We start from the raw sequence: 20,361 nt of genomic DNA on the forward strand, positions 1-20,361 counted from the left end.
ACTGTACACCCGCTTCTACTCAACACCACAAACACACACACGTACTGTACACCCGCTTCTACTCAACACCACAAACACACACACGTACTGTACACCCGCTTCTACTCAACACCACAAACACACACACGTACTGTACACCCGCTTCTACTCAACACCACAAACACACACACGTACTGTACACCCGCTTCTACTCAACACCACAAACACACACATACTGTACACCCGCTTCTACTCAACACCACAAACACACACACGTACTGTACACCCGCTTCTACTCAACACCACAAACACACACATGTACTGTACACCCGCTTCTACTCAACACCACAAACACACACATGTACTGTACACCCGCTTCTACTCAACACCAGAAACACACACATGTACTGCACACCATCTTCTACTGATGAAAAAAAAACATATAGATGTCAGCTTTAAATGTTTTATTTAAATTGTGTAGTTAACCTGTCATTCTCACACGGGAAATGGGTCCTGACAATAACTGGGAAAGTCACATATTTGTGGCAGATTGAACCTCATTTGACTCGGTGAGAGGGTGAACAGTTAGACAGACACTTGGGGAAACAGAGAGAGAGAAAAAGAGAGAGAGAGGGACATTCCATTTTGACAACGCTCATAAACTCTACATCAAAGTGTTAAAGATTCCTCAGAGTCTGATGCTAAAGACACAAGAACTGAACATGAGCTGTATCTGAGCTGTTGCTCTTGTTCTGTCTCTTGATAAACTATTGTTTTTGCCACATCTGTGACCTAAATGTCTCCTGCAGCCATATTGAAAAACAGAGGTCAGCCCAGTGTTCCCACAGCCCAGTGTTCCCTCATTTCTAAGATTTTTCTCTAAATTAAATTGTTAAGTCAAGTCATTTTTATGTTAATGCCGCATTTGTGTTGCATTTTTGTATGAAAAATGCTCTATAAATAAAGTTTGATTGATTTGATTTAAAGGGCTGATTCAGAGTCATTTCATCCTAGGATCCTTTGCACTATCTACATCACATCTGTAGTCAAGCGTTGCTGGATAATAGGTTGGGTGTGACTGACAACCATGTTCAGAGAAATGGGGATAAAATCTGATGCAAAGTGATGATAAAGGAAATGTTGGAACATAGGGCCTAATTTTGGTAAGAAAGAAAAAATGCCTTAGAAATGATGGAACATAGAGCTGAGAGAAGCTCCCGAAAAATACACATGAACGAACCAACTATCTCCCAAACAATTACATGCAAATTACATGCGACGTGATGGGTCCTCCCACCCAATTAATCGTACAGTGGGTGCATTCCAAGATGGATTCTCAAGAGTTTGTGAACTATTGAACACTCGTGTACACAAATATCATGAAAAGAATTGCAGCACAAGGTTACATTGCAGAGTGACCCATCTCCAGATCTTGACCTAGTGTTGGTCAGGATTACCTTAGCTAGAAAATTTGACCTGTATCCATGTTTTGGGTGAATGGTGGAAACCAGAATGCCCAGAGGAAACTCATACAAACACAGGGAGAACATGTAAACTCCACACAGAAAGATCCAGAACCTTGTCGCTGTGAGGCAATAACGCTCACCATTCTGCCAACATGCCCCATCATTTACAATATTGATAACATACCAAAACATTTTAGTTTGAGCTTGTTTTGTGATATTTCAGGGCTGTGTTCAGAGGAGTCTGGTTTGACATAAGGAAGTAGACTGAAGAGGATGGAGCCTGTAGTGCAATGTTCTCATCCTATATAACAGGCAGACGATCTGTCTAAGTGCTTTTAGAAAGCAGCAGAACCAGAGACACATATTCGTGTTTCCTTATGAGTCTAATTGAAATCATGGGCTGTTTGTCACTGTGGCATGTGAACAATTCACAAACACCATGTGAGTGTTGTGCACAGACATGGCCCTCTGTTATTTCTATGTATAAATACTGCAGGACAGAAATGTAATTACAGACAATAAGACATACCACTGAGCCCAGACACTCTCATTGGTTTAAACAGGGAAAGGCCAAACATCTCCAAGACATGGGAGCAAGTCCCTGCAATTCACAATGTTCATTTACATTTCAGAATTCCTCTCATACTTATGACTCCTTAAAGGCATACCATGTCACTTTTCTAATAAAGCATCCTGCACCTGCTTTGTCTCTATGGAGACTGCTTTGCCTGAAGTGAAATGTGTTCAATTACAATAGTTTTCACTGTTAAGAAAAATAACTTGGAAAAACCATGCATTCTTACTGTGAGTGGGGTTGCCCCTCCACAGATCTGACCTCTAACTTAGCCTGACAGCACCTCCTGTTTGTTAGGGTTAGGGTTGTCGGTGTCAATACCCAGATACTTATCAACTGTGCAGCCAATATCAAAACTAGATACATCTTTATGAATACTGCATTTATTACATAAACTGAAGAAAATGGGACCTTTCCAGCATACTTTTAGAACGCTCTGTTATTGAATATCAGACCTAGTATGAGACCACATGGTATTTTTAAGAAATTGTTACCATATGTTTTGGACTATAAGGTGCACCAGACTATGAGGCGCATTAAGTGAAACAAATGGACAACACTTGAGGCTGATCCTCAGCCCAGGCGTCCATGATCCATTGACAGATCGTGGTAATTTGCCCGGCGTTGCCTCCCTGTCTTGGTGAATGTTTATTATAAATGTGAATGTGGCTGGATCATTTAAGTTTGTTTTTTTATTTCCTATGAGGACGACTTGAATATACATTGAGTAATAATGTGTTTAATGCAGCTTTGCGCACATTCGTTTACATTTTACAGAAATGAAACTTAAAACCACATGGCTAATTAACATAAACTATAAGCTCTACAAAAACAAAAAAACAGCTGACTCCTTGTGCGCTGATGTTGTCAGCTTCTGTCAGACTAAAGGACATGACTCAGTGGAATATATGTGAAAATCGGTTCGAGGTCAGGAAGCACAACCAGAATTAATACATAAGGCGCACCGGATTATAAGGCACACTGTCAATTTTTGAGAAAAATAAGGGATTTTAAGTGCGCCTTATATTCTGAAAAATACAGTACTTATTTTATGTCCCAAAAATGTGTTTTTATTATCATTGTGATATAGAAATTGATATCTTTTATCAAGCCTTTCCCTTGGTATTTAAAGTGATCTTGAAATTTTAGAAAAGCTACTCCGCTAAAGGCTCTGTACCCAATTTTTCCCATGTATTTGAGCCATAGACTGTATATATAAATGGGCATAGCTAACCCACTTTCCAAATAAGAAGTGAGCATGGACGCACTTCCAGCTCCATCGACTTTTGGCTCCAGTTCACTTTATATTGAAAAACATCAACTGTCTCTGTAAATGCTGCTGTTCACCTCATTGTTTTCGTCTTAAAATGTTCATATTAACCCTCTATACGTGATCCTGGTGTTTTTATTTAGCTATTTTGTCCATAAATCAATTCCTCATGTGGAACTCGACTCCAAGTTTGCCCCTATAACTGATATTCTCAGTGAGCTTCATTTGACTGGAGCTAAACACTGACGTCACACTGTCTTGCCCCGGTACAGATATACTGAATAAGCAGCTCTTGAAGTCAAAATAAGTTCACTGTGTTTGCATCTAATCAGAAAGCACTTTTTTGTGTGTGTCAGATGATCAGGAATGGTGTGTTAGCATGCTAGTTGTTCTTCATTTTAGCAGTGATATTTATTTGTTCGTGTGTGTGCTGTGTAAATGCATTGTGCGACGGGAGCCGAGCGGTGGTGATGAGTCGTTCTTTGTGATCTCATACTTGTATAATGAATCCAAAACAAAGAGCTTTAGTTTACACAGCAGAGAGGATCATGGGACAGCTGTACGGTGGCCACAAAGGGACAAACACAAAGCCAGCGGAAATAAAACAAGACCAGAGTCATACACAAAAAATATTGACACAGAATTGACAGAAACTTTTTAGTATGGTCACTAGTATTCAGGGCTGGAAAGTACAAAACAAACAAAGTACAACAGTAAAAGTGCAATCCTCAAGTATAAATTTAATGGTACATTTTAAGGTACATTTTTACTTTCACTTTACTATATTTGAGAACGTGTACATTTTTTTAACTGAATTAAAAAGTAAAAAGTACTTTGAAATGGCTGACACTTGTTTTTAGCACATTATTTTGAGTTTCAGTACCAACTGTAAACAAACCAAATACTCAAAAACAGCACACACACAAAAAAAATTATAATAATTTTGAAATAAGTTGAATCACTTAAAATCTGCAAAATTCTCTATCAAAATCACAACATTATAGCCTTTAGTTGTTCTAAAATTCTCCTCCACAAAATACTTTTATTTTTTACAGTCCATAATAATATAATAATAATATAAAATTTGACAATCTATTATAACAAGTAGTTAGTGTTTAAGTCTATTGAAGGTAATTGAACCTTTCTAGCACTTGGAAAAGTCCCTAAGCTCCACCAAAAATCCCCTTAAGAGCTCATTTTCAAAAATTCTGCTTGAGATGAAGGAAGTTAATAGTAAATGTTTTTATTACTTATAAACTAATCAGAATATGCCAAAGTTTTTCTAGTAAAAATTTGATCAACATCTAACTGTGCCCACATGGGGAACTGAGGGTCCAAAGAAGGGGCCAAAAAGGTCACATTTGGTCTGTGACCATATTTGGGACTCTACACCGTCCACATGAAAGCTCAGAAAAGAGATTGTTGTCAGAAATGGTCATTCTCTCAAATAATCAGGTTCAACAGTTTGGAAATATCTGCTTGGAGTAAATAGATCTTGGACCTCAAAAACTGAAAAAAAAATTGAGCGGCAACCAAATGTGAGATTTTGGGGGCCCACAGCGCTAGCCTGAATTCATCAGCTGGTTTTACTTTGTAAAAATTTGTTCGCGTGACGGTAGGTGGGTACTTTTTTTTATTTATCCAGTCGCTGTTATTTGGTTGTGACGTATGTAATGCACCACTAACGGGGCTAACTGGTATATGAAGCTTTTCCCAAATCCTGTAGGAAGAAGGACAATAACGTCTTTCCCCTTGATAAAATTCACCAAACATTCTCTTTGTTCCAGCTTTAAATCCTTGATCTCGGGAATCGTTGACAACACAGAATGTTTGGCTCTTCGCTGATTGGCTGGTGCTCAAACTTGGACTTCCAGGGTTTTTGCGAACCGTCTAGTGTATTCTGATTCCTGACCTAGTCGCTGGAGAGAAATGAAATTGAACAGAGGCAGTAGGTGGCGCCAGCCTGGCTACCACAGCACCCCCCCTAATAAAGACACCCAATATTTGACAACAGATTTAGAATGTATGTCCCAAAATCTACAATAATACACATTTTCAGCTTCATAGCTCTATTTTTTATGAAGTTTTGGTCTCTCAAAAATGCTTATAAATTATGGTTTCCAAAAAAATGAAAAAGTGAGCATGGCCCCAAAATTTCAAACGGGCCATAACTAAGGAAGGACTCAAGAGATTTTAAAATTTTAGCTTCTTTCATTTGGTAATTTTAGAACTTTTTAGAAATGTTTTCAGCCAAATCTGAGATGGCTCATAGGGGAGGGCGAGTGATTTCATATGGACGGACCCAACTACATTATAAAGTACATCAGAAAATAGTGCCATTGGCTCTAACCCTAACCTTCTTCTCTATTTACAGGCCAATAAATTGTTTTTTTTTAGCACTAACGTTAGCCACATGTGCTGTTTCCACATTGTAAGGATCATTACTTTTAGGTTTCTCATTATGGTTACTAGCACTCACTTTTGTCTCCCGTCTCATCTCACTATCCATTTATTATAATATAAATTTGTGTGTGTTGTTCATTCTGTTTAGTCTATAATTGTCAGTGAATAATAAAATAATTTTGGCTTTTTTCTTCAGGTGAGAGTGAGGTGGCTTCTGACCTCTGACCTTGGACCTCCAGGATGAGCTTTGAGGAGTTCCTTCATCTTCCTCTGAATGTTTACATCATCATCATCGGCATCGGGCTGTTTCTGCTGCTGCCCTGCCTCGTCTTCTGCTGCTGCTTCATCAGGTAAAACCTGTAGAAATCTAAACAAACTTTAATAAAACAAACACACCTCGTCTTCTGCTGCTGCACAAAATCCAAATATTAAAGGGGTAATGTTGTTTCCTCATCACTAACAGACCTGGAGTTGTGTTTTGTTTTATTCACAAGTTTAACACACAAACCCTGCACATTTAGGCTGAGTTCTTCTCTCAAACGAAAACACTCTGTTCCACCTTGTGATGTCATGTGGTAATACAAGAAGTGCTTTTAAAACTCCATACACCTTCACTAGAATCATTTGGATAATTTCAGTCCTGGACTTGTCAATCTATTCTGAACTAAAGGTAAAATGAGATGTTCACTTAAAAAAACTACCGCTTCATGACATCACAAGGTGGAACAGAGCATTTTGAGCTTTGGAGATGTAGACATACTAATAATAAAGAGTTATCGAAACATGTGTGAATGAAACGAAACAACACAACTCTGTTTTTGAGGAGGGAACATTATGACTTAAAGTTCATGAGAGTCAGTTTTGCATAACATAGGAGCTTTATGCATATTGTGCTTTAAAAAAAACAAATACAGTTGATAATTAAAAAGTCAAATACAGAACTTTGCAGAATAATCTTCCAAACAAGGGTACAGTGATATTTCTGTTGTTTTTCAACCATGAGTTCTTGACCCAGAAAGCAGCAAGTGTCACTGTAGATACTTTTCTGGTGGAAGAACTTGTATAAAATGTTACAGAGGACAGGGTCAGATGGAGCAGAGGATGCAGAGAAGAGAAGCAGAGGATGCAGAGGAGCATGTGAGAGGAGCAGATGATGCAGAGGAGCAGCAGAGATGAGCAGAGGAGCAGTGTGAGAGGAGCAGATGATGCAGAGGAGCGTGTGAGAGGAGCAGAGGAGCAGAGATGATGCAGAGGAGCAGTGATGAGAGGAGAGCAGATGATGCAGAGGAGCGTGTGAGAGGAGCAGATGATGCAGAGGAGCATGTGAGAGGAGCAGATGATGCAGAGGAGCGTGTGAGAGGAGCAGATGATGCAGAGGAGCGTGTGAGAGGAGCAGATGATGCAGAGGAGCATGTGAGAGGAGCAGAGGAGGGGTTTTGGGAAACGTCGCTCTGGTGTGGCTGGTGATCTGTTTGTAGATGTACAGTTGTACAGTGACAGAGGATCCGTCTTAACTGAGCTTCATGTACAGGACAGACAGAAGACAAACAACATCTTATGAAAGCTGTTACGAGGACAGAGAAGAGAACTGAAAAAGGACAGGAATGTTCCACAGTATGGCAATAAAAGTATCTGAGACAAGCAGGTGACGTACAAAATGTCAAAAATATTTTGAAGTAAGAGCCACAAAATAATATTATTCTAGAGACACAGCCTCAGGGGATGAAATAAAAGGAGACAGGAATGTTCCACAGTGTATGTCTATCGCCATGGAGATATGCAGGTGACACCTCCAGTCTCCAGCTACTGGAAACTTCCGAGCTACAGGTTGGAGACCTGTGTTATAACATATTACTCAAGCGAAGTCAGAGTAAAAGTATGGGCTCTGAAAACTACTCTGAGAAGTTTAATTTATTAAAAGTTTTCTTAAAGGTGCTCTGCCCAATTTTTGACCAATTGTTCTTGCCCCAGTACAGATCGTGTATTTTGACAAGCTCAAGAGCTGCTGATAAGTCTGCTGTGTACTGTCTGCATCAAGACGTCTTTAAATAGTCAAATGCAGAGATTCAGGGTCTGTCCTCTAGTTTACCTTTCCAACAGTGCAGCCTCCAACAGGAGGCTGTAAAACACCACAGGGAGAGAAGTGATGAGAGACAGTATCACAGACACGCTCCAACTTGAACCAGTGGAATTCTCCACACACTGAACCTGGGACAAGTCAGGTTTTAACCTGTAATTTTCATCACATGTTGTACAGTTCATAAGAACAAAATGATAACAATGATCTAATGGCACAGTACCACACTCACTGTGTGTGGCTAACCAGAGCTGAACCCATATGGACTTTTCAGCTGATGTGATGTCAGATTTGTCCTCAAGTATATTTGTTGTTCTTCTCTTTTGCTGTTTCTGCCACCTGCTTGTTTCCATGGAGACGTTATTGTTTTGCCTGAAATGCCCCAAAGTACCAATACATACATACCCATTTAGTATTTATTCAAGTACAGACATCTGTACTATCTCTATGCATATAGTTAGACCTGAAAACTTACTTATACTTAGTGTTTCTTGAAAAAATCTCCAGTATCACTGAAACCTTATTGGTATCAGTGATGTTGTGAATTTTGTGTAGCACAGAGTAATTGTCAGTTCAGAGGATGTGCTACTTTTTCTCTAAAACAGCAGAGACAAGCATTCAGTCCTGGCCTTACTGTCATATTCTAAAAGATTCACATTGAAAACATGTTTAGTAACAGTAATATCTTCATGTTGGCTGCAGTTAAATGAAACAGAGGACAGCAGAGGATCATGGGATATGTAGTTCACTGTACTTTATCTGCTACTGCTGCTGCAAAACAATAGCAGAGGAGAAGCAAATCAACATAACAAGATTATATTCAAGTCATTTTATTTTATTTTTTTTTACAGAGTGAGACGAGAAGCAGCGCGGCAGTATGTTTATAACAAGGTAAGAACTGTCACTGTGGCAGAGTGGTTATCCTCATGATTGGAGTTGTGTTTTGTTTCATTCACAATGTTTAACACACAAACCCTGCACCTTTAGCCTCTTCTCTCAGACAGAAAACAGTCTGTTCCACCTTGTGGTAATACAGGAAGGGCTCCACTGTGTTTTTAAACTCCACACACTGATGATGATTTCAGCCCTGGAATTGCCAAACTCTACTGAACTAAAGGTGAAAGAGCTGTTTGGGCTGTGGAGATGTTGACAGACTAATAATACAGGATTACTCAGACATGTGTGAAACAAAACACAACTCCAGGTGTGTTTTTGTGGAGGTAATAACATTATAACATGTGTGTAAAATCCCTGAGTCATCCGGGTAAAATCCATGTAGAAGCTTCTTTAGTTCTGAACTGAAGAAACAGCTGTGGATGAACTGTGAAACGTTTTCGACCTAAATAAACGTTTGTCCAGTTGACAAATTGAATTTCTCCTTTGCCAAACAATGTAACATGTCTTAAAGCTCACAAGAGTTCATTTAGTGTAATATCAGACCTTTAACCTCATCTATGTCTCATCCACAGGTGGTTTTGAAAGGAGCTGGCAAGAAAATGGGTCTACTTGGGGTATGTTTTTAAATGTATTTCACTATGATAAATAATACAAGATGCACTGACTGATTATTTAGAACTTTTATCTTCACTATTAAACAGTGTATTATGGCAAATAGTAGGAGTAAATGTATTTCAAGGTATTTTTGAGTAGTGTTGTTTTCATACTAAAATTTCAAACTCACTTTTGATACTAAAGAACTGACTTGATGCTCGATACCAAATTTGATTATAATTTTAAGAGCTCTTTTTCAGACAACATGGACATTTTCAACACATAATAACAGTATTTGCTTATTACACTAGTTCTGATAAAACTCAATCCATATCTAGTTCTGTGATTTTATTTTTCAGTATTTATACTTGCTTAAAGTATCTACTCTCGATACTAGTTTAAATATCGATTAATATCTGATACTTTTGACAACCCCATTTTTTTGCAATAAAAAGTAAATAAAATTAAAAGTAAATAAATAAAATAAAAAGTCATTTCAGTTTATGCCATTTCACTCAAAGTCATCACATTCGGTGGTGAAGTAGGAAGCAAAGTGACACAGTGTACCTTTAAAAGTAAAACACACAGATCAACTGAGGTGAGTCTGAAATCGACTTGAGCGGCGGATATGGTCGTGTGTGATGTGTGTGCGATGTTTGTGTGATGTGTGTGTGATGTGTGTATGTTGCGTGTTTGCTCTGTAATCTTGTGCGCTCAGATAAGAAGCGCTGGGGCCATTAGGGAAGAAAAAAAAACTGTGAAATTACCTCCATAAAATGTCGAGGGAAGAATGTACCGAGCTTGAATGTACGTTTGGACGGAAGAAGACACACACAGAGGGAAGAGAAGAGAGGAGAGAGAGAGGGGGGAAGAGAGGAGAGAAGGAGAGAGAGAGACAGAGAGAGAGGGAGCAGACAGGGAGAGAGGAGGAGGGGTATTAGAAGAATATATATAGAGAGACAGATGTGAAGAGAGGAGAGAGGGAGAGGGAGAGAGACAAGGAGAGAGGGAGCAGACAGGGAGAGAGGAGAGAGAGCTGGGAGTATTAGAAGAGTATAGAGGGAGAGGAGGGAGAGACAGAGAGTGAGGGCAGGGACAAGGAGAGAGGGACCAGACAGGAAGAGAGGAGAGAGAGAGAGAAGGAGAGAGGGAGCAGACAGGACAAGAGGAGAGAGAGAGACAATGAGAGAGAGAGCAGATAGGAAGAGAGGAGGGGGGCAAGGAGAGAGGGAGGAGACAGGAAGAGAGGAGAGAGGGAGAGAGAGACAAGGAGAGAGGGAGGAGACAGGAAGAGAGGAGAGAGGGAGAGAGACAAGGAGAGAGGGAGCAGACAGGAAGAGAGGAGAGAGGGAGGGGGGAATGAAGGACAAGGAGAGAGGGACCAGACAGGAAAAGAGGAGAGAGGGAGAGAGATGAGGAGAGAGGGAGCAGACAGGAAGGGAGGAGAGAGGAGGAGAGACAAGGAGAGAGGGAGCAGACAGGAAGAGAGGAGAGAGAGATGAGGAGAGAGGGAGCAGACAGAAAGAGAGGAGAGGGGGAGAGAGATGAGGAGAGAGGGAGCAAGGGGAGAGAGACAAAGAAAGAGGGGAGAGAGACAAGGAGAAAGGGAGCAGAAGAAGAAGAAAGAAAAACTGAGAGAGATGTGTTTAGAAGAACATGGAGAGAGAGAGAGAGAGAGAGAGAGAGAGAGAGGAGAAGGAAGAGAGGCAGAGGGAGGGATGGATGGATGGAGAAAGAGACAAGGAGAGAAGCAGAAGGGAAGACCAGATGATAGGAAGAGAGAAGAGAGAGATCTGTGATTATAAAAACATAAACGAGAGGGAGAGAGAAAGAATCAGAGAAGAGAGAGATAGAGAGAGAAAAGGAAGGACACCAGACAGATAGGAAGAGGAAGAAAGAGAGACACATGTCATTATAAAACATGGAGGAAAGAGAGAGAGAGGGGGAGGACAGACAACAGGAAGAAGGATGGGAGAAACGTGTCATTAGAACAAGATGGATGAGAGAGAGAAGAGAAGAGAGAGAGTCATTAGAAGTACAAGAGGGAGGAAGAGAGGGATGGAGTCATTATATCAACATGGAAGAGAGAAAGAGAGGACAGAATGATGACAGGAAGAATAAAGACAGGAATGTGTCATTAGAACAACACGTAAAGAGAGAGAGGAGGAGGGAGAGAGACGGAGGCCAAATGGAGAGGAAGAAAGAGACACGTCATTATAAAAACACGGAGGAGCGACGGGCGGAGAGGAAGAAAGAAAATAGATAAAATGTGTTTAAACAACATGAAAAGAGAGAGAGGGAGGAGAGAGAAAGAGTCATTATAACAACAACAACACGGAGGAAAGAGAGAGAGGAGTGGAAGAAGAAAGGGAGGAGGGAGAGAGAATGAGAGAGGAGAAGAAGGGGGTGATGGTGGAAAAGAGAAAGAGAGAAAGGTGGAGTGATAAAGAAAACGACAACAAAACATTTTTCTTTAACCAGACAAAATTGATTTTAAAACAGACTTCTGGAGTAATGTAAAATAAAGTACAAAAAACAGAAAATAAGTGACTCAGATCAAAAGCACCAAATGATTTCCACAGAAGTCTCTCTCCTAACTGCCAACAGCAGCTTTGCTTTCTACCCCCGCCCAGCAGGAAGTACCTCCCCCCGGTGAGTTTCCAGGTCACTTTCAAAGCAAAGTGAGGATTTCTTTTCCTGGGCCTAAGGCCCCTTTTCAAAATCAAAATGTTTAACTAACTAATCTGAATGTTAAATGGGACAAAGAACGACTTTGTCACACCATGCCTGAGGTAAAATGATAAAATATGTTTATTTTGTCATTTCAAATGATCTTAAACAGACCTGTCAGAGTCAAACAAAGGTCCATATGAGTCAGTCCATATGAATTCAGCTGCCCTCCCCTGTGAGCCATCTCAGATTTGGCTGAAAAAATAAATAAAAAAAAAATTCTAAAATGACCAAATGAAAGAATCTCAAATTTTAGCTCAGTCCCTTGAGTCTTTCCTGAGTTATGGCCCGTTGAAATTTTGGGGCCATGCTCACTTTTTCGGACATCTTAATTTATAAGCATGTTTGAGAGACCAGAACTTCATAAAATAGAGCTAGGAAGCTGAAAATGTGTATTATTGCAGATTCTTGGTCATAGATTGTAAATCTGTTGTGAAATATTGGGTATCTTTATTAAGAGGGTGTTGTGTGCCCTCAGAATTTCAAATTTGGTTGCCGCAAATTTTTATTTTTATTATTTTATTTTATTTTATTTTTTTTGAAGTCCAAGATCTATTTACTCCAAGCAGATATTTACAAACTAACTGTTGAACCTGAATATTTGAGACAATGACCATTTCTGACAACAATCTCACACTTTTCTGTGGATGGTGTAGAGCCCCAAATATGGTCTATAATCTATAATAATACATATTTTCAGCTTCATAGCTCTATTTTTTTTATGAAGTTATGGTCTCTCAAACATGCTTATAAATTAAGGCTTCAGAAAAAGTGAGCATGGCCCCAAAATTTCTCAGGAAAAACTCAGGAACAACTCAAGGGACTGAGGTAGAATTTGAGATTCTTTCATTTGATTTTGATTTGATTTTAGAAATTTTCTGAATTTTTTTCATCCAAATCTGAGATGGCTCACATGGGAGATTCCTTGAAAACGGCTGATTTCATACGGACTGACCCATATGTGACCTGGGAGCTGTATAATGCCCACATCTGGGTTTGTGTTTAGGTTAGGGTTTTTATTATCAAATAAATATCACTCCATTCACAATTACATTTCTTGGTCTAGAAACAAATATAACAACATTCATAAATATAATTCATGACTTACAAATAAATGTTACAACACTGACAAAAGCATTTCTCCACTCAAAAGAAAATGTGAAGTGATTCACAAATGTCAGTGCAGTTACATTTATTTGCAAACCCTTGAACCTGCATTTACAAAACACCATACAGATTTATGATGACCCCTGCATTTATTTGTGGATTTTTAAGACCTTCCTGACAGCGTTTGATGCACAAATATGTTTTTTTGTTTTGTTTTGTTTTTTTCAGAAGCCAAACACTGAAGTTATGACAACATTGAGCTACTATTGTGCATAGTAGTAGTAGTTAGGTAGTCAGGCTGGCGCCACCTAGTGCCTCCGCTCAATTTCATTTCTCTCCAGTGACTAGGTCAGGAATCAGAATACACTAGATGGCTTGCAAGAACCCCTGAAGTTGTAGACCGCACACCAGCCAATCAGCGAAGAACTATGAAGCCATGACTGGGTCCCTTTTTTTTTGGGACACCACAACAGTAAACAAAGCGTCGAGATGGATGTAGACGAAGACAGACATTCTGTGTTGACAACAATTCCCCAGATTGAGGAACAAATAGAATGTTTGGTGAATTCTATTAAGGGGAAAGACGTTATTGCCCTTCTTCCTACGGGATTTGGTGCATTACATACGTCACAACCTGCCTACTGTCGAGCAAATGAATCCTAATGCTGCGAGGTCAAATTGTTTCCACAAAGTGAAACCGGCTGATCAATCAGACTAGTAGTTAGGTCCATAGGTTCCAGAGTATTTTCAAGTTGACTGGTGAAAATGGCTGGGGAAAGTGGTTCATCAACTGTAAGTATCAGGAAGGTCTCAAAAATTCACAAATAAACGCAGGGGTCGTCACAAATTTGTATGGTGTTTTGTAAATGCAGGTTCATGGGTTTGCAAATAAATGTAACTGCACTGACATTTGTGAATCACGTAACATTTTCTTTTAAGTAGAGAAATGCTTTTGTCAATTTTGTTACGTTTATTTGTACATCATGAATTATATTTGTGAATTTCGATATATTTTTTCCTGGACCAAGAAATGTTTTTGTGAATGGAGTGATATTTATTTGATAATAAAAACACTAACCTATCGCAATAAACAAAAACTGCCTTGAAAAACCTCTCCACAGATCTGACCTGTAACCTGCCCTGGTTTTATCACCTGCTTGACTCCCTGGAGACAGATACATTTAATGCCATGCTGTGGAAAATTCCAGGCAAAGCAATAAAATCTCCTCAGAGACAAGAAAGTGTCTGTGTCTGACTCTCCACCTGAAAAGTTCCAGAGCGCATCTTTATACTATAATGTAAAATGCAAAGTTGTCACAGTGATCTTGAATAGTAAATAGTCCCTTTAACAGTTTCACTTCCTCCTGTTATCTCTTGTATTTGACTCCACGTGATTTTTACGATGTTATTAAATCCCGTGTGAGTAATAAACTGCTTGATAAGAGTGCACACGTCAGAGGAGACTTTTGGTCATAGCTCATTCCCCCTTTGGTTTTTTTTCAGCAAACGTGCGCCGTGTGTCTGGAGGAGTTTAGGACCAAGGACGAGCTGGGAGTGTGCCCCTGTTCCCACGCCTTCCACAAAAAGTACGCACAACTCCTATGATACTAATGTACTATGAATTATTGTGTATGACATTAGATAGTAGTGCTAGTGGAGCCATACATTTTTCTCAAGTAAGTGTATTGCTACTTCAAAATAAGTTTACTCAAGGATAAGTACAAAGTAGTGGTCCTGGAGGTTAATTAATTAATTAGATTTTTACAGTCCTAAAAATGTGAAAAACAAATCTGCAGTGGTCCAAAGTTCTTCCTCACTTACCTTATGCCTTCAGAACATCCACATTTTTCACCATGATGAGTTCACAAGTGATTTTCAGAACTTTCAGAAGCCAGAGCAGAGTTTAGAGCAGTAAAGCTAACAACAGCTAGCATGCTAACACACCCATCCTGAGTATCAGGTATTTTTACCTCAAGAGCTGCTTATACAGTACATCTGTACTGGGGCAAAACACAGTTTGCTCAAATCCATGGGTGAGTGAGAGTAAAGTATTTGATTTACATACATACCGGCCTGTCAGAGCCTGATCTGGGGTCAGATCTCAGAAGCTCAGCAGGGTTGGGTTTGGTTAGGACTTAGATGGGAGACACTGGGAAAATCAGGAGCCACAGGGGGCGCCATTCACAAAAAACTATCACTGTGTCCTTAGGCAAGACACTTCACCCACATTGCCTAGTATGAAAGTGGTGTATGCGTGAGTGATGGTGGTGGTCAAAGGGGCTGATGGTGCAGATTAACATCCTCGCTTCTGTCAGTCTGCCCCAGGGCAGCTGTGGCTACAATAGTAACTTACCACCACTGAGTGTGGAGTGAATTAATAATGAACTGTAAAGCGTCTTTGAGTGTTCAGAAAAGCGCTCTCAAATAAGAGTAAAAGTCTATGATAAAAGTCTGTTTTATTAAAGTGAAAAAAAAATGCAGAGCTCAGATGGCCGATGTCCAAAAGCTTTTCTTCTTTTTAATTTTTAAATAACCTTTCAGCAAAAAAGCCTTTGTCAGATCATTTTTCTTGCTTTGGGCCACAGTAACAGTAACAGCTTTGTAAAGTACAAGTTTATTATTATGACATGTTTTGCGAATCATTTTATTACACTAGATTATAGAACAAAATATCAACTGAACTGATTTCTTGAACCAGATATCCAATCTACCAAAATGTTCAGTATTGGAGCTGAAATCTGACACCAGGATCATATTGGTGCTTTCTTAATTTGTACCACCCATGTCTGTTGTTTCAGTATTTTGCTCCTGCACATCTTCCATTTGTCAAAGTATTATTTAATGTTGAGGGTTGTTGATAATTTGCCATCTGCATTTGACCCACCCTTCAGTGCGTCAGCCACTTGCTCAAGCTGTTGTTAAAAAAAAAAAACCACTATTGTTTATTTAAACCGACAGTGACGATATTGAACTTTGTGCCAAGTTTCATGTGGATAGTCCTAGTAATTACAGAGATATTAACCAAAAACCACGTCAACTAATTTGCATCTGACAGTTCCACAGCAGACTTCACCTGAGAGCTCTGACCCGTCTCCAGCTCAGGTTCAACTATAGGGGCTCTATTATCTAATATTGTGACATCATGTGAAGGCCATTGTATAGCAGGATACATAATGTGTGCCCTCCTGTGCGACACCGCTCCATTGTACGCCGTTTGTTCTCGGTTAAATGTGAGGATCTGTTTTGGCTCTGGGCACATTCTTAAACGGCAGCAGGTTCAGTCGTGTTCAGCTCCAGGCTCAGGCGGAGCTCGGGAGCACTGACACACTTCACACTTAACCCTTTACTGCAAACACACAGATGCACAACTTGGTCTAATTAGTATGTGGTTTTGTGGAATACTATCTGTTATATTGTGTAACTTTTCTGAAGCGGCTCTGCAACCTGCAACTTCTTTTTTGCTCAAAAATACCTTAAAAAACATGATTTTTTTTCTGTGAGCAGGGTCCACAAAACCAACCTGTAATGTGGCTTGCAAGTCTCCATGGAGATTCTTAGGTTTATGGCCATACTGTGGAACATTCGAGCCACATCTCCACGGAGACAAGCAGATGACGGACCCTCTACCAGACAAGTTACACGAGACGTCTCCAACCTGTAGTTCTCCACCTCCTTCCTAGTAGCTGATTCATTTAACCATTCTACATGTGTCATTTTGATGCCTGACTTTATACACTAATAAATGGATAAAGGTTTATGTTTTATAGGCATCAAACAGCAGGGTGCTCAAATTTTCAAAATCTAAAACTAGGACACCCCTGGTTTGAGGTGGTTGGTAATAATAAAATTGTGAAACAAGTGCATAATTAAGGAAAACTTTTCTGTACTTGTTTCGGCCCATTCATGACTAGTCACATTTTCTTTGTGTTTTGGTCATTTTTACCTCAACAAATGACAATGTAGGATCCTCTTTACTGTTGGCAGGGATCAGATTGGTCAAAAGTAGGGACATCTGGGACATTTCTTGTAGCTTGATTCGTCAGCCGGTTTCACTTCGTGGAAACCATCTGACCTCGCAGCATTAGGATTTGTTTTCTCAACGGTAGGCGGGTACTTTTTTCATTTAACCAATCGCTGCTATTTGGTCGTGACGTGTGTAATGCACCAAATCCCCCTGGAAAAAGGGCAATAACGTCTTTCCCCTTGACAAAATTCAGCAAACATTCTATTTGGTGATGTGACCCCGGGGTCAACATACTATATAGTATTTTGACCCTGGGGTCAGAATCCTACTCTGGTATGTTGACCCCCCATAGAATATTGATCCCCCTATGAAAATCTATATTTGATTAATAAACAACTTGAATTCTATAGAAAAACTTTAACTATTAATACTATATCTGCAAATTAAAACATATTGACATATTTAAAAGTGTTTTTTGAAGAACTCAGATGCATTTTTTATGTCGATTATAACTTTTGAATGTTAAAAATGACTTAGTTGTTTAAACATATTTTACTGAAAATGAGATAAGTAGTTATTAATGACTTAGGTAATCAAAGTGATGTTTAATGATTTGGAATCTTGTTAAAATAGACAGGGCTGATCAATTGAGTAGTTAAATATGGGATATGAAAAGATTTAATAACACAACATGACTAAATTCAAGGTCATTATCTTTACAAACCATTGCCTAAATTGACATTATGATTAAGGATTATCTGAACATAACAAACTAAAAACCATAACAATGTAAAATACAATATAAAAAGTGACAAGATTGTTATGTATATGCAATTTTAACAATACATTACATTTATTCTCCATCAAAACATTCCTTAAAATACCTTAAAAAATTATCATGTAGCAATAATAAAAGTAATTACTAAAGAAAAAAGTAAGGGGAGTCAAAATCCTATAGGGGGTCACTTTACTATAGCGGTATGTTCACCCCGGGGTCAATATACTGTGGGGGTCAAAATAATCTCACACCAACTTTAAATCCTCGATCTCAGGAATCGTTGCAATCACAGAATGTCTGTCTTCGTCTACATCCATCTCTACGCTTTGTTTACTGTTGTGCTGTACCACAAAAGGGACCCAGACAGACGCGACGAGTTTGACATCATGGCTTCACAGCTCTTTACTTCTGGGGTTCTTGTAAACTGTCTAGTGTATTCTGACTCCTGACCTAGTCGCTGGAGAGAAATGAAATTGCGCGGAGACACTAGATGGCACCAGCCTGGCTACATTTCTTGTGCAAAACTGGGACAAATCAGTGGTTTTGTATAAATCTGCTGGGACAGGGGACACAGGACTCAGAACTAGGACTGTCCTGGGGAAATAGGGACGTCTGCTCTAGGGCTGTTGTGGTTAGGAATTTCTCTTGCGGTGCGGTATAGCGGCTCAACAGTGAAGTATGCGGTGATATCGCACCCCCTCTCTCACCCCACATCCCCTGGAGTTATAATATTTCCAGCGGCTCTGAAAACTCTCTCTGATGATGCACATGTACCTTGGTTGTCATGTGGATATAGTGTGTGTAGTGTGGGAGAAGTAACATTTGACTTTGTTTGTACCAAGTGCCGCTGCATCTCTCCAGCTCTCACTGTGACAGCTCGGGTCAGAGTCCTGCACCGGCTCGGGTATCCGTGGACATAAGAGAGAAATAAACACAAGCACGCAGAGCAGGGTGTCCGCAAAGCACGAGTCAGTTAGTCCTGTGTTAGTCCTGGGTTATCACGGGCACGGGTGGCAATGGAGGAAATGTTAATGGGTCCGGGCGGGTGGGGATCTCTAAAAATGGACCCGTACAGGACTCTGGGTCAGGTCATGTGGTCACGTGTGGTGGACGTCTTAGTACCGCGGTGATCCATTTTTGTGGTTATTGTGACAGCCCTAGTCTGCTCACCCTGATCTAACTGTACTTCATCTAAGACTTACTATGGCTCTGTTATATACTACATTTCTTGTGACCACTAAAACTAGTAGCTCTCTGGCATGTCTGTTTTGTAAAAGTAGCTCACTGGAGGAAAAAGTTTGGAGTTGCACAATGCGCTTTGAAGTGTCAGTTTGTGGGGAAAAAATGAAAAAAAAAAAATGCAGGAAATAGCGCTGAGTTCTAGGGAAATGAGCAATCTAACAAGTCATAAACACCTGAAATCTACTTACTGTAAATGTGCATTGTGTAACTTTTCTGGTGAAGGCTCCGTCACTTGTGTTTCTAAATGGAGGTGTTATTGTTTTATCTGGAATGTTTCACAATATGATATTAAACTTTTCTATCTCCATGACCAAACCAGACCAAGTTATATCTCAGATCTGTGGAGTTTTTGCGCTGTACTTCTGAGCTATGAAACCACCTGTAATTCAATAAATGTAACACAGAGCTGTTTAATGTCACACTGTGGAACATTCCAGGCAGAGCAATGACATAATGACCATTTTGTGTTTCCCCGCTCACACTTCCACCGCTCTGTACTTTTGGTCCTCAGATTTGTTTCCCTAAACAGTGATTTAACCGCGTCCTGTCCCCATTCTTCTCGTCTGCGCTGATCTGTGTGTGTCCACGACTGAACCTGCTGCTGTTTAAGAATGTGCCCAGAGCCAAAACAGATCCTCACATTTAACCGGGAACAAACGGCGTACAATGGAGCGGTGTCGCACAGGAGGGCACACATTATGTATCCTGCTATACAATGGCCTTCACATGATGTCACAATATTAGATAATAGAGCCCCTATAGTTGAACCTGAGCTGGAGACGGGTCAGAGCTCTCAGGTGAAGTCTGCTGTGGAACTGTCAGATTAGTTGACGTGGATTTGGTGTTGTTATGATGTTTTTCAGCAACGTTTATTGTAAAAGTCGTTTAAAGGGCCCATATTAGGCTGTTTTTTGATCCATGTCATCACAAACAGACCTGGAGTTGTGTTTTGTTTCAGTCACACATGTTTAACTCACAAACCCTGCAGATTTAGGCTGAGTTCTTTCCTCCAACATAAAACTGTTCCACCTTGTGATGTCATGTGGTAATACAGGAAGTGCTCTAAACTGTTCTCAAGACGAGAGGTGACAGAGGCTTTTCTGTGGCAGCACACAGACTATGGAACAGCCCTCCTTTTCTGTCAGATCCTCTCAGTCTGTAGTTTAAGACTAGACTGAAAACTCACCTCTTCTCCCTGACATTTAATTTGAGCCAGTCAGGTTATCTTACTGTTTTATGGTAATTTTCACATTTGTCGTGTTTTCTGTATATCTGTATAT

The 20,361-nt window shown here is 39.9% G+C and overlaps 1 protein-coding gene across 2 annotated transcripts in view; it reads left to right on the forward strand.

The window, feature by feature from the left end:
* The window catches only part of si:dkey-51a16.9 (RING finger protein 122), a 43,013-nt gene that overhangs the window by 18,831 nt on the left and 3,821 nt on the right, over positions 1-20,361 (forward strand). For both annotated transcript variants that reach the window (XM_055163012.1, XM_055163013.1), the window contains 4 exons: positions 5,889-6,042; positions 8,621-8,660; positions 9,239-9,280; positions 14,601-14,683. In XM_055163012.1, the coding sequence (XP_055018987.1) occupies positions 5,933-6,042; positions 8,621-8,660; positions 9,239-9,280; positions 14,601-14,683 (275 nt within the window). In that variant the 5' untranslated portion in view covers positions 5,889-5,932. The remainder of the gene's footprint in view (positions 1-5,888; positions 6,043-8,620; positions 8,661-9,238; positions 9,281-14,600; positions 14,684-20,361) is intronic.

Source organism: Boleophthalmus pectinirostris, unplaced genomic scaffold (assembly GCF_026225935.1).
Source record: "Boleophthalmus pectinirostris isolate CB_2022bp ecotype Guang Dong unplaced genomic scaffold, ASM2622593v1 HiC_scaffold_5, whole genome shotgun sequence".
In the NCBI taxonomy this organism is placed as follows: Eukaryota; Metazoa; Chordata; class Actinopteri; order Gobiiformes; family Gobiidae; genus Boleophthalmus; species Boleophthalmus pectinirostris.